This window comes from Pygoscelis adeliae, unplaced genomic scaffold (assembly GCF_000699105.1).
Source record: "Pygoscelis adeliae isolate BGI_AS28 unplaced genomic scaffold, ASM69910v1 Scaffold160, whole genome shotgun sequence".
Classification (NCBI taxonomy): Eukaryota; Metazoa; Chordata; class Aves; order Sphenisciformes; family Spheniscidae; genus Pygoscelis; species Pygoscelis adeliae.
In genome coordinates, this window is record NW_008824035.1 from 4510251 (window position 1) to 4524565 (window position 14315).

The 14315-nt window shown below is 39.3% G+C and overlaps 1 protein-coding gene across 1 annotated transcript in view; it reads right to left on the reverse strand.

Annotated features, from left to right (window-relative positions):
* Positions 1 to 14315, reverse strand: part of PARD3B (par-3 family cell polarity regulator beta) — a 415216-nt gene that overhangs the window by 42079 nt on the left and 358822 nt on the right. The window contains exon 21 of the mRNA XM_009333046.1: positions 9259 to 9394. Within this exon, the coding sequence (XP_009331321.1) occupies positions 9259 to 9394 (136 nt within the window). The remainder of the gene's footprint in view (positions 1 to 9258; positions 9395 to 14315) is intronic.

Here is a 14315-nt window from a genome sequence, read left to right on the forward strand (position 1 = left end):
GTTGTCAAACTATACACAGGAGCTGAAAGGTCAGTTAACGGTTTTGAATACTGCCTATTGCAGTTCCCTCCTATGTTATTCCATATGACTGCTTCTGTTTCTAAGAAAGGGAAAAAAGTTTATGTAGGACAGTACGGGAGCGTTTTGGTAAATTCTCTATACGTGCTACAGCAGAATGCTGTCTACAGAAAAATATAGCTGACATCAAAGCATGTTCCCCACCCCCTGTCTTGCTTCATGGAGAAGTTATGATAAACAGGTTATGTGTTCCCTAAGGTTACCATGGAAACTCATTCTTTTCAGGCCATCATTTGCAAAGGTAAAATTTGCATTAAAATGTGATGGAATTTGATTTTGTGCATGTGTGTGTGAAACTCAAGTGGGGTCATATACTCCACGCAGTATAGCTATTATTTCAAACCCAGGAGCGTACGCTTAAGAGAGAGATCTATTAATCCGTGTAAACACCTCAGTGACCAAATTACAGTTTAATTGCTAACTTGACAGGTATCTTCCTAGCAAATGAAGAGAAATACTTCGAAAATTAGCTTCAAATGCAGATGTAAATGTTAATACTGATCCACTGGTGGGTACCACTAGATAGTATTTTGCTAAATTCCCCTATAATCATTCCACAGGAAAGATTGAATTTAGATTGTCAGAATGACTCTGTTTTGATGATGGCAGACCAGGGATGGAAGGCATAGGCATGTATTTAAAATTATAAATTTTTATCTTATCTTGAAGGAGTTATCATCAAATTATAAAGTATAGAATATAATTTGATATAACCATGCTTACTGCAATACAAGAAACTTTTGGACCTCCTCACAATCCCGATTTGCTCACTTTGTTTTGAGTCATATTATAACTTCAAAGTCATAATTTCACTCTAGTTATCTGCTACTCTGACTTTTCTTGGAATACCTGATGGTGTAAAGCATACACCCGGCCCAGGCCTCCCCAGGGTCCATGTTCCTTGAGAGCCACTGCCATTATTTGTTGCCACACGCAGCATTGGTCTTCCTAACACAGGAGTGCTTTATTTGCAACAGTAATTTTGACAATCATAACTTCCAGCCTGTCAAGAAAACAGATGAACGGACTGAACCCAGAAAAATCTTACAATTGGTGACCAGACTGTATTTGTCCTCTTGCTCAGTTGTACGCATTCACAACATACATGTTGAATTTTATATACTACTTCATGAAATCTATGCTACTCTGGGACACTGGATTATTCATGTATCCTCTGCCTTGAATAGCAGGACCCCCTTGGAAGCAGCAGGGCCAGGACTCATATTTCTGCTTGGAAGGCAGACATCCCAATATCACCTGGATTACAGAAGACTCAATATCTCCTATCATACAGGACTTATGACATACAGTTCAGCTGGAATGGCTCTACTTAATATTGGGCATCCTGACACTTAAGACAGCAGCCAGGCCGTTTGACGAGGAAAAAGCAGCAAAACCACAGACAGCAGTATTTGTTGCTCTTGCTTTCTTATTGTTAATAAATCCAGTTGCACAGCAAACGTCTCAAAAACACTAAAAAAAAAAATCAAATCAAAAACAACCCTTCAGATTAGGTTGCACAGTGCCGGTATTTTATCAGACTCCCTTCTGCACTGGAAAATTCCTGCTTACCAGTTCAATTTACTACACAAAGCAAGAACATTAAAGAAGGTTTAAAAAACTAAATGCAGACAAAAATGGAATTGACTACTAACTTTTGCAGAACTTCTCAAAACTCAGCACATTCAATAGAAGGAACGCGTTCCAGTTGGATCTTGTATTGAGGAAGAAAGAAGGTGCTAGCACTCTTTTTTCCAAGCGTTCTTTAACAGCCAGAGTTGAGGTTGAAAGTTTAAAAGAGCTGGCCTTGAGCAGAAAAGCCAAACTCATGTACGGCACCAGCCTTACAGGGTAAATGGAGTTCTCTTTTCCCATATTTTGTACTTTATTTTAATGCAGTCTTGATATTAGATTAGCATCTGCACTACAGACCGTAGAGTGGGAACTAATAAAGTTATTCGCCCAATCTCTCCATGTCTGAGTCAGTGACTTTCTTTTTCACTTTAAATAATTATAACAATGTCGCCTGTTTGTTGAGAAAAATAAAGCCTTTATATATTCATAGATAATTGCTTATACCCAGCACCCAGTGGCACATTCTAATTACTTTTCACACCTTGGCTGGGAAGAAATCTTGAACTTTTTAGTGTTTTTTAACTGCAAGACAACAATGTAGCCAGAGCACCCTGACTGCTGAAACTGCGCCTAGGATGAAATTTAACAAGCAGTTCTGCTAATGCATTTTGCAGTGAGGAACTTCAGCAAAACTCAAGAAGACCCAAGGCCTCCACCTCAGATCTTGTGCTGCAATAATGATGAGAAGTGCAGCATAGATATACAATAGAAGAACTCAATCCAGAAATCAAAAGTAATCAAAAGTCCATTATTTCAGTCGGCTTCTGTCACATACTTAACTATAACAAATAAAAGATCTGTACTCTGTAACAGTCTCAATGACATAGTTGTATTGCTTGACCCAGCTCCTTTCAAGCTCGACCCTGTTCTGCACATGCTGGGTAACCGTTGCCGTTTGCCTCACTGAGGTCATTCTGCTTTCCATTATGTTAAATGGACAAATTTTGCAGCCCTTTGTCAAAACTGCTATCTGTTTTAGTGGGATGTTATCCCTAGCAGGCAGAGCTGGACAGTGACCAGCATCTTTAGGAAACAGGGTGCTATCTGGGACAACAGTAGCTAGGTGACTCTTTGGATCATCAGTATTTTTTAGGGAAGAGATTTCTTTTTAATCAGCAACACACTGAACAAGAACATAGCCCAAGGAGACTAAACTGTGAGAATTCAAAAAGAAGTTAGCCGTGTTAGCATCTATTTGATAAATGCACCAGATACCTGGTAGTAAAGGCAAAAGCTTGTGCCTAAGAAGGGGTCAAGTTTCAGGCCCGATTTCAGGCCTGATCTAATAAATACCTAAGCGCATGTTTAGCTTCAGACATGAATTTCAATGGCATTACAGACTTGTCTTGTGATTAAAAAATGAGCGTTGTTGTAACTGGGGCCCCTTTCCAGAAGTTGAGGCAGGCCTCTTACTAATGGCCTGAGGAAGAGGAGGTCAATTTTAAAAGGAAACCTACTTTTTTTCCGCCTTGTAGTCAGACCCATAAGCAGCTGTATTTGATTCTCTGGTATGTGGCGCACTGACTTGCTAGGGGTCGGGACCAAGCTGTCATGGAGAAGTACGTATCACTGAGGGTAAGGGAAGGTTCAAAGTGCAAAGTATTAGCTTTAGCAACCCCACATGCAAAGGCTCCGTGTTAAAATCTCAATCCTCTTCCACTTTCCCCATGTGATGCTGGCCTGAGATTTGACCAGTGTGCACACATGCTCAGGGAAAGTGGCCACACAGTCACCTATCTATGGAGCGATCAACAAGTAGAAAGAAAACTGTTAAAGCCTATACTGGCAGAAGCTTGCCAAAACCGAAGCAAATTGCAAAGACCCAGCTACCGTGCTACTCAGAACTGCAGTGAAGCCAGATTACAGCCTAGCTCCGAAAAGGCTATTTCTGTGCCCGTTCAACTGTGCCCCGAAAGATAAAAGCTGCGGAGCTGTGGCCTGTCTATGTGCACAAATGTAGTAACTGTTCAGCATACTATATAGCATGGATTACCTGTTCACGAACTCCCCATATCAATATAATTACCAGTTAGAGGTTTATTTCTTTCTTCCCTAAACATATTGGCAAATTAGGAAAAATATATACAACAGAAAACCTCTAGGGCCCTTCATATCATATCAACATGATCTGTGGCAGCTGGCATGACCTCCGTGATGCCCCACTCAAGTTCTCCGTTTGGGCAACATCAGAAGAACCTCTCCTAACTGCAAGGGACAAACCGCTGGCACATGTGTTAATGTGGAACCTCTCAGTGCTGCGAGCCTGCAAGGACGGCCACAGCTGGGCAACACCGCATGTTTTTGTCTGATTTCCTTCAACTACTTGTATGAAGTAAGAGAAATGCCTAGTGTTTGTCCTCCTCAGAATCACCCCCCTGCATTGAAATACAACAAAAAGCAGCTGTGTGACGAGGTACCTTGTGGAATAGATGGCATGATGTATTTCTGGAATTCACATAATATTGTAGGGTATAAACAGTACCAGTGGGCTTTGATAAGACGACATATGGCACCAGAACCGTTTCCCTTGGTAAATAAGAGTGTGTACATAGTGTTAGCATGAAGACATGAGCATTTCAGACTCCCCTCTGGTTCAGATAATCTATGCCAAATTCAACCTTTGTGTAAGTAGGAAAGACTCCAAACAAGTTATAGAGTCACTCTTTATTACTAGTATTAATGGAAATGAATTTGGCTCTCCTTGCATGTGCCATTTGGAATAGTTTATTTTTCACATGAGGTTTGGCAGGGATTTCTCCAAAATAATTTCCCCCCCAAACCTACCCCCAAAAGCCAGCCTGTAAATTTCAAAATCTCTCTGCTTAGTTCGAACAGCTCTTTAGAATACTCCCCAATCTGAAACCTTCATTATACAGAGATAAGTAGTGACCATAAAAGTTCTTGATAGGTAAGTTAATAAAATGTTTTACATACTCTCTTAATTAATATTTTAATAACATATACACAAATACTTCTGATCCATGGTTTTCAAAGCAGCTATACTCTAAGTAAGTTATTGTCTTTTTTTTTTTAAATTCAATGTTTTCTACTAAGAGTCTGTGGGCTCAGAAAGTCTGGAATTCACAGCAGTTTCTGCTATATGGTTTCACATAGTACATAAAATTGTCAGCTTCTCCCATTGCGCTAGAAGACAGGAATGTTATTATTCTAGAAGTTGGAATTTTGGTTTCTAACCATGGTCCAACACAAACGTCTGTGCATTTTGGGAACGTAACCTATCTGAAATGCAACATCCTGAACCTGGAATTAATTGATCATGAAAAGTACAAACAGCTCCTTATTCATCCTGAAGCAACCGTAGAACCCTTTGACACATTATGGAAAAATAATGCAGTTCTTAATGCTCCTTTTTTTGTTCTGGTTGATTTTTAGGCTTGGATCCCTGCCAGGCACACAATAAAGTACTTGGCCTTTAACACAGACAGGCATGATTCTTCTTTCATACTCTCAACTGGGAACTGACAAAACTCAGTACATTACAGATTTGTTTCAACCGAAATGTTCACAGCTAGTATCCAGAGACAGGTTTTCTTCTATCTTTAGGTTATTTATCAGCTTGCAAATCTGATCTGCAAATAAGAAAATGGCTTTTAGAACCACTTAACATAAGGTTCGGTACAGTGAAGTTGATGTGGTCACTAACAGGTGAAGAACCATTTGCAACATGGCTGGTGTTACACGCACTCCTTGAACGTACATTAAAAAAAGATAAAGTTTCAAGGATTTACTGCCACCCTGAAGGAAAGAATTGATGTTTTAAGTAACTGGATTTGTAGAAAGTCTGTAAGACAATCCAAGTAAATCCTCAAATAGATTATTAATACCTCATTATTTAAATGCCCCTAAATACAAGTGCAGATGCTAACTTCATGGCTTTGTCTTGACAGCTCCTCCTCTATTTCTCATGATCTGTTATTAGTCTGTGACTCTAAAGCCCTGAAAAAGAGTGCCCCGTGAAAAAGTCCTCCAACTCCTAGGGAGACAAGTTCTTGCAGCTTATTGCTTACATAGTTCTCTCAGGTTCTGACTGATACTGCCGTATATGAGAATACTACATAAACATGCCTCTTTCTGTAGAGCCGGATTAGGTTTGTACAGGATATCTTCGTGAGCGCTTTTACTGTCTGATGTCCCACTAAGACATGAGTATGTATGCACATGCCTAAACTCTGTCTTGTGCTGATACTTCCCAATACACCCTAGCCGTCAGAAAATTTTAAGGTAATCTCACGTTACACTGACAACAACATTCATTTTCCTAGACGATATTTATACTTATCATCAGCCTGTCCTTCGGTTAACTAGCTGAGGTTTACTTTAAGCCTTGTGATCCACCCTATAGAATTTGGCTTATCATTTATCAGTTATAAACCTGAAAGGGGGGATGGCAGGGGCGGGGAGGAGTCCAAAGGATGCAAAACTCAACAACAAACCAAAGCACAAAGGAACTGGAAAAGAATTTCAAAGGATCTGGCTCTATAGCACAGACAGTGCTATATACATGTGTCTGTTTATGGAGACACACTAAACTGAATTATTCAGTTACTTACAAAAAGAAAAAGAACAGACTGTGGGGAAGGGAGAGCAGAATGAAGGCGCAAGAGAGCAAAAAATTCATCCAGCAACAGATGAGAAGAACAGAGGAGAATTGGAAAATGGATGTGGGGGGAGGAATGGATGATGAGAGAATAGCAGGCCTATTTAAAATGAATTTTTGACCTTATTTTTAAAACATTTATGGATCCCAATTGCCTGTCATGAGATCATTTTCCCTTACAATGCTAGCTTTTCAGCCGGCTCTGCACTTTAACTTGATTTATCCCACTTTAAAAAAAGTAGACTGTTAGAAATACCCCTTCTATTAGAAATTCTGTCCCATTACAGTGTCAGCTAAAGGCCACTTGTCAATGTCAGCTTTATCAGATAGAAATTTGCCTCATGAGTTCTCAGATACTTTTTTGGAGGACAAGACCCGGGGTCCATTTCTGAGGCTGTTGATTTGCGACGGGATAGTGTCTTCTCAAATTATCCTCTGTTATTTCCCAACTTATCTGCATGTTTCATGAGATGGTGGGAAGTGATTACAGAAGCTGCTGTACATTAGAAAGACATCTTATAGGAAAGTTGGCTTAGGTAAAACAGCTGACTGACAAAAGCATAGAAAGAACCAATCGAGTATTAAAAATACATAGGGAGACCCAGCATCTCCTTTCCAGCTGCAGCTTCCCTGGTGCCATAACCGTCCTGTGGGAAGAAAACTTACACCAGAAAGTTTTCCTCCTCCTCAGCTGTCTGTTGACTCTTTAAAGAAAGACCTGACATGCTGAAGATTAGAGTAACTTTTTATTTATTTACAATTATGCAATTAGTCATCAGCATGTCTCTTCACTGATGAGTAAAGGTGGAAAAAATCAGCTGTTGTTCAATCTGTGTTACCACAGTACTGCTGAGGGTCAGCAGCCCAAGGTGGGAAAGACTACATTGCTTATAAAGTATCCCGAGGACTCTCCTGGCAAGATGCTTTGAGACATTTGTTTTCTTTTTAATATTTTGATTCTTCTTTTCTGTCTGAACGGATTGATGTAACTTATGTATTTTAAGGGCAAAACTACATGTCAGAGTAGAAATTTCAGCCAGGAGCCAAAAGAGAGCAAGCTGGGGCCATAGTATTTTCCAGACTGAAAGACAGTGCCTACGAAAGGAAGGCTGGATGGATCAATGGATGATACTGTTGCAGTGAAGAGACCAGAAGTCTTTGAAATTTGTAAACCATTTCAACAAGGGGAACTGTTGCAGCAACAAACTTCAGAGTATTAAAGCCCTCAAGGTAAACTCTGATTTTTGAGCAGACTGCCATTCCCCACAACAAAAACATTTAAAAATATTCTGCGTTGGAAGAACAAAAAGAAACAATCCTGGTGCCACTATTATTAATCAGTTCAAGATTGAGATACTTAAAGCTCCCTTTCAGGTGCTCTGATTAAGGACAACTTGCCTCACAGGAAAAGCAAAGCTTTGGAAATCAGTAATCTCTGGGCATTATACCTAATAGGAAAGGCTTAAAAAAGGATTACCTAGAAGAAACCTTTGTGAATCTCAGGAAGCTACACTGGACCATAAATCTCAACCTCCTCTGATGATTAATAAAGCTTTATCAGTTTCAGATAAGAAGTAGAAATCATCAGGATGCTGAAAAGGTACCACTGGCCCAGTCTGGGGCCTCTGTCAGGAGTCTTAACATGCCATACAATTTCAACAGAAAGACATGTTTGATGCATATTCTCATTTTAGTTTACAAAAGCTATTCAGAAGAAGAATGGCAGCTACATAGATTGCCAAATTTGGGTCACAAAATTTAAGGCAGTAGATTAAAGTTAACTGCTGCTCTAAGGAAAGAATTATTTTGCTGAAGGTGACACTTTTGGTAACTGAAACAGAATAATATATACAACAACTTTTTTTGGGTTAATGAACAAATATATATGATAATTTATGTAAAAACACCCCTTTTAACTCTATCTCTCTGTGATTGCAATAAAGTCTAGTCTCGCATAGGATTTTTTTGGACTACAACCCCAATCATTGAAGATTTCACTTCAGCATTCACACTTATAGTTTGAAGGACATTAAAACCAACAATGTTAGTTCAAACTTCAGGTGTATTTAGATTCTTAAGATTTTAACATAATTCTGTCTCTTTTTAAACTAAAATTTCAAATTTAGCATAAATTGCATCTTATCAAAGTTACATTTTTGAATGCTGGTTGATTATAATTACTTCTAAAGAGACAGAGTCCAACTCTGAAACCTGCTCAGGTGGAGCTCTTGAATGCCACAGTTGTGATCCCATAGACTATAGCTGTTGCATTTATTTAATGCATTCAAAAATCTGGCACTCGATTTAATCTCTGGTTCTACCATAGGTTACTCTTCAGTAGTGGGGTAGATAATACGCCTGTGTAGCGTGACTCCTAGATGTAAAATAGGGAACACAGCATGTCTGTAACAGTTCTATAGTGTTGGTAGAATATTTTAAGATCCTTTGACGGGCGAGGAGCAAATTATTTCATTTTTCACTTTATAAAAGTTACTGAGGATGTATCGTGGCCAGATTGCTACTGTCCAGTGTGCAGAAGGAAAGGCAGGAGCAGACATGCGTCTATTTCCTCCCTCTCATTTTGCAGCTAAGCACAGTGAGAGTCTGCTCTTCTAATGCTCTCGTTAACCCAGGGAATCACTGGATGAACTTCCAGAGTACCATAAATCCTGGACTGCGTATCTTGGGCCTAAAGAGAGGAAACCTGGACCTAAATCAAACACAGTGAAGAGACAAGTTATTTTTAGCCAAGTTTTCATGTTATTAATGTTTTCTTTGGTGGGCTGGCATTAAAGATTTCTCCCCTTCTACAAACCCCCCAAATTCATGTTAAGCTGACACAGGATTTCTGCAAAACACAAAAAAATCAGCACCTTCTGCTAACCCTGAACGCTACAAAAGCACTTTGCATCACATTGTGGACCTACCCAACGCTGGTCGTAATCAGATGGCTGTGCTCTTCCTTCGTCATCCTCATAGAAAGGTAAGCCTTCTCGCCTGGCCTGATGGTACTCCTTCCGTAACTTCTGGATACGATCAGCATTCCCACCGCTTGTGCAGCCACTGAGAAAAAGAAAAAATGCTAAATAAAACTTATATGTGCACACATATCTAACACTTACCAGGTACCCACATAAGCATACACACAGAATTGCCACAGCTGAGACAAATGGATTATGAACATTTGATTCTCCTGACTTGCATAGTGCCCACTGGCCCATATCACCCTTATTTTTGCTTTCTTATATTAATAAAGCTGCTAATTGTGAACTTGATCCCCACTTTTAAAAAAGATTGTCCCTGTCCAAAGAACTTAACAATTCCAGTACAAGACAAGAGACAACAGATGGATGCAGACAAATGGGGGAGCACAAGGAAACTTTTAACATTCCTATGAGCAGCTATAAATGGCTATCATATTTTAATAATGATGATGATGATGATGATAAGCTGCCAGAAAAATGTTTCCTTTTGCTCCCACGCTAAATGTGGAATTTCCCTAAAATTACATTTGTTCAAGGTAAAGAATACACTATATTCACAAAGAAGCATAGAAAGAAGTTTTATCTCATAAAAAAAACCCCTCCCTCCCAATTATACAAAGAACTAAAACATCAGCCATGACAATACAGGGGAGGCAAGAGAGATGGGAAAGTGCACTATTAAATCTTGACACCATTTTTTTTAAAGTAGTAATTAAACAGTAATCCACTTAGTAATCCACAAAGACTCACTTGTATGCTGAATTGCATACACTGCAAACTGCCATGGTAAAGCTAGTGGAGTTGCTTAGTTTGTCAAGTTAAACACATGCCTGTCTTTGTGGATTTTGACCCTGGTGAGCCTTCCAGAACCTTACAGCTGGACTTGTACAACTGTGGAAGCTCAAGTTATACCAGGAAGGATTAAAAAAATAAAATCCTGAAAATGCCTAAGATTCAAAAAAATAGAGCCACATTGAAAATGAATAAATTAAAAGTTTCCCACAGCTATTTCCAGCGCTGCTCTAGTCAGCACTGGGGTGAATACTGACTGTATGGCTCAGTAGCATTTACTGGCATTCACAGGGAATTGTCGCAGAATTTATTTGTGGCTGCTCCTAAACTCAGACCATTGTTACTGCAGCACATCATCATATATTCTCTTAATCTGCAACCTTAACTCTGCCTCACCAACAATGGGCTATAGAGATACAGATTTATTCACATGAGCACAGACTCTGTGGAGCATCTTGTCACACTGCACTTCCCTATGAGTATGCCAGAATCTAGGGAAGCCTTTTATAGGATTTGCACAGCAAACTGAATTTGGAAAGCACACACAAAAGATAGAACATAAACCAATGTAAGTTCAATAATAAGTAGTTTCTAGTACCTAATAGCAATCTAGGTGGGTTGGGAATTAATTACCAATGAAGGGAAACTCCACGTAGGGTGAAAATGCAACTGAATAGGCAGCCAGGATTGGAAATGTTTACTTGCAGCATCAGTACGTTTCCATGAAAAATCAAACACTTAAATTACTTGCCTTCCCTGGATCCTAAGTTATCCAGCTCCTCTACTCTACAAAGTCCCAGCGGTTTCAAGCTTCTCTGGCTGACTTACTGAACTCTTTCAGAGCGTACAAAATTTTTCTCATGATCTGCCAAGACAGTGCAGAAAGCTCGTACAAACTCTGTGGACTATTGAGAAGAAAAAAAAAAAGTACATTCCCTTTTCCCCTTGACTCCTTCCACAGATAAGTGCCTCTGTTCCTTGCATGAATTCTTGTCAAATAGTGGAGAACCATTTCCAGTTTGCAAAACATTGGAATTGAGGACTAGCTAATGGGGGCTATCACTTAGAACAGTGAAGCTTGGTCCACAGCTCCTGAGCAATACAAACCTCTGAAATCCCCTGACTTTACTTGTGAGTACAGATAAAGCATTTAATTAGGGCTGCTAACATACAGATAAGGCCCAAAGTGTTGTCCCTGTTGCTTTGCCAACATCATTACCCAAAGCAGCACTAGCTAAGAGAGGGAAATGCTGAAATACAGGTCTAGTTTGATTCCAGCAGATCTGGCTCCCTGCAGCTCTCTGAAAACTGTATGAGCACCTGCCACTAGTGGCCTAATGGCCACATACCCACTTTATACCTCCAGGTATTTTGGCTGAAGAGGTAATCTGAAAATACCATACAGTTTTTTTTTCCTTTTTTAAATGAAATCTGAGATTTATATCGTAAGAGGCAGTAACAGCAGCCTGTGCTCCATTTACTGCAGACCTCCTGTAGGTGAACTTCCTTCTGCTTAAACCCATCTAGCCTGCAAGTAGAAGTAGGTGCTGCAGAGATCAAGCTGATTATATATATTAAAAGATTGGACCTGACAGCTTTTTCTTTGGCAAACCTCTGCCACGCCGTATTGAAGTACAAACCCTAACCATGAGAATGAGTAGGAACATTTGAATGAAAGATAGCAGCACATGGAAAGTTATCCATCTGGATTAGTGTGAAAACACAAGCATAATCTCTGTGGAAATAAGCAGCTCCGTGAAGTCTCATTTCCTGTGCTTCTCTCTTGTGGGTTCTCTGGTGTCCGATAATGGGACTGAGTTCACACTGCAGCGTTTCTCCCCAGCAAGGGCATTTGTCTGGGCCTCTCTAGCAGGCTGCTTATTTTCATGGAACTTAGTGATCTTTTGAACATTGAATCGCCTGTCAAGTCTGGTCAAAAATGGCCAGCAGGTTCAGAATTTGTTATAAAGGTGGCAGGGACAGGTTGGAGGAGGGTCGGTCAGTACATCAGCTTCATTTTTTCATGAAACAGTTGAAGCTCCATAGCTGGTTTTTTTTTTCTCCCTCCATCACTGTTCATAGGCACAAGTGTAAAAGACACTGGCTTTTGAAAGAGCTGCATATCTAGCTTACCATGAAAGTTTTACCGGCTCCTGAGTACTGTGAGATGAATATGATGCCCTGTGCAATGCTCATGAAACAGTTCTGAATTTAAAGTTGGCTCCTGACAATTATGTGAATATATGAACCACATTCAAACTCACCAGATGAATTCAATCAGCACTGTGCAAATATCGCATACATAATCTATTAGTTTACCCCAAAGAAACTGAGGCATTGAATTCAAACAGAATGAAGTCATCAGTAATAAAAAAAAGAAACTGATAAGGCAATATTAAAAAAAAAACCACAATTTCCCAAGATTTGCAGAGAAGATCATACATTGATTGTAAACTATTCTCCCATCTGCCTATAAATACATAATTAAAAAATACTGGTTTGATCAGATAGCAGTTTTCAGACAGGGAAACAGCAGATGAATACCAGTTCAAATGTTTTGGATGTATGACTATTTATACTGAAAAGGAACCTGAACTTACAGAAGAAATATAAAAACAATACTCCAATCAAAGTCAATTTATATTAAGGAGACTTACTGAAGCTTTTCACCAAGCCTAGTAAGTACAGCAGACAGATTTCTTTTACAGTAGCTTTACGTTTAATGTAGTGCTCCCTCCTTGAGGACATATAAATATTACAGTCCTCATCACATCTACAATTTTGTGCAGAATTCACTTCCTTGACATGGCTCCCTGCACTACACGTTCTTCAGAGAACTGTGCAACCGCACATTAGCCATTTTCCTCCACCACCATGTGTTCCTAGGCTCTAACATTTAATCTACCCATGCACTTCTCCGTTGTCACACCAAGACTGTAAGACAACCATCCACTCTGCGTTTTGCGACTGATTTCAGAATGATTTCCTAAAATTGTGCTACATGTAAGGAGACTGATTCAGAAGCAGCTGATACTGGGATAGAACTTGAACTTTTTTTGGGAAGTTTTAAATAACATTTTGGTGGGGGGAAAATCTCTGAGAAACTTTACAAAGAGTTTAGTGAAGACTCAGATGCTGATCTCAAACAGCAGTAACAAAACCTGTCCAAAATCCCAGGCCACAGACAATCTTAAGAGAAGTTCAACAGTTCTTCGACTAAGCTGCACACACTGCAAGGATTTTTTTGGGAAACAGAAAAAAAGAATAATAAATAATCTTATATGAACATTCACAAGAGCAAAAAGCACATTCCTGTCAGCCATTCTGTAGTTTTGCTAGATACAATCCTTACAAACCAAAGCTTTCTTCTGGCCTGGGAGAAAGAAAAAAAATAGTCTGCACGACTGTTCTAACCCATGCTGCTGGGCTGCTGAGGCTGTACCACCAACTAGATAAACAACCGCCAGAAATCACCATCTTCTGCACTGTGCCTGAATCTGTCAGAGGTGCTATACAGGTTCCACCTTGCCCACTGCGACTGTAAAGGGACCTGCTACGAAACAGCCACTCAACTGATACGGCTAGAATAGGCATCCCAAAACAAAAAGAAAACCATAATTTGGCACAGACTTAGCTTCAAGCTATCTCTAACATTATGTAAAATATGACTGTGAAATTTCATCCCATCATCTCTGAAGAGATAGATGAACAAGCACCATAGCAATAACATTATATACCCAATATGATAGACAAGTTATTTTTTTCAAAGAATCAAAACATCATCATCAGTATTTAATACATATGGCTCAGGTTTTGCACAATAAAATCTCCCCTCTGTTTTTCCTCTGAGTTGCTAATCTGGTTTTCAATCATTCAGGTTAAAAATGTCATTTTTTATATTAGTGACTTCTTACTACAGCTCTCTAGATAATACAAAATTAAAAACAAGTGTTGCACGTACAGAGTAAGATGAACCACTTAAAACTGTATATAAACATATGTTTAAAGAGGCAATAAACATTTTGTTTCCAGTGGTTTTCCTAAACACATTAATATTGCACAGGGCTTTTTTGCCAGCCACTTCTTTCAAACCCTGATTTCACCCAGCTGACTGTCAGCCTCTAAACAAACAAGTGGTGCTTCCAAGTTAAAAAAAAAGAAAAAGAAAAATGATTCTTTTAGTGAATTTTCCATTAACAAACAAATCC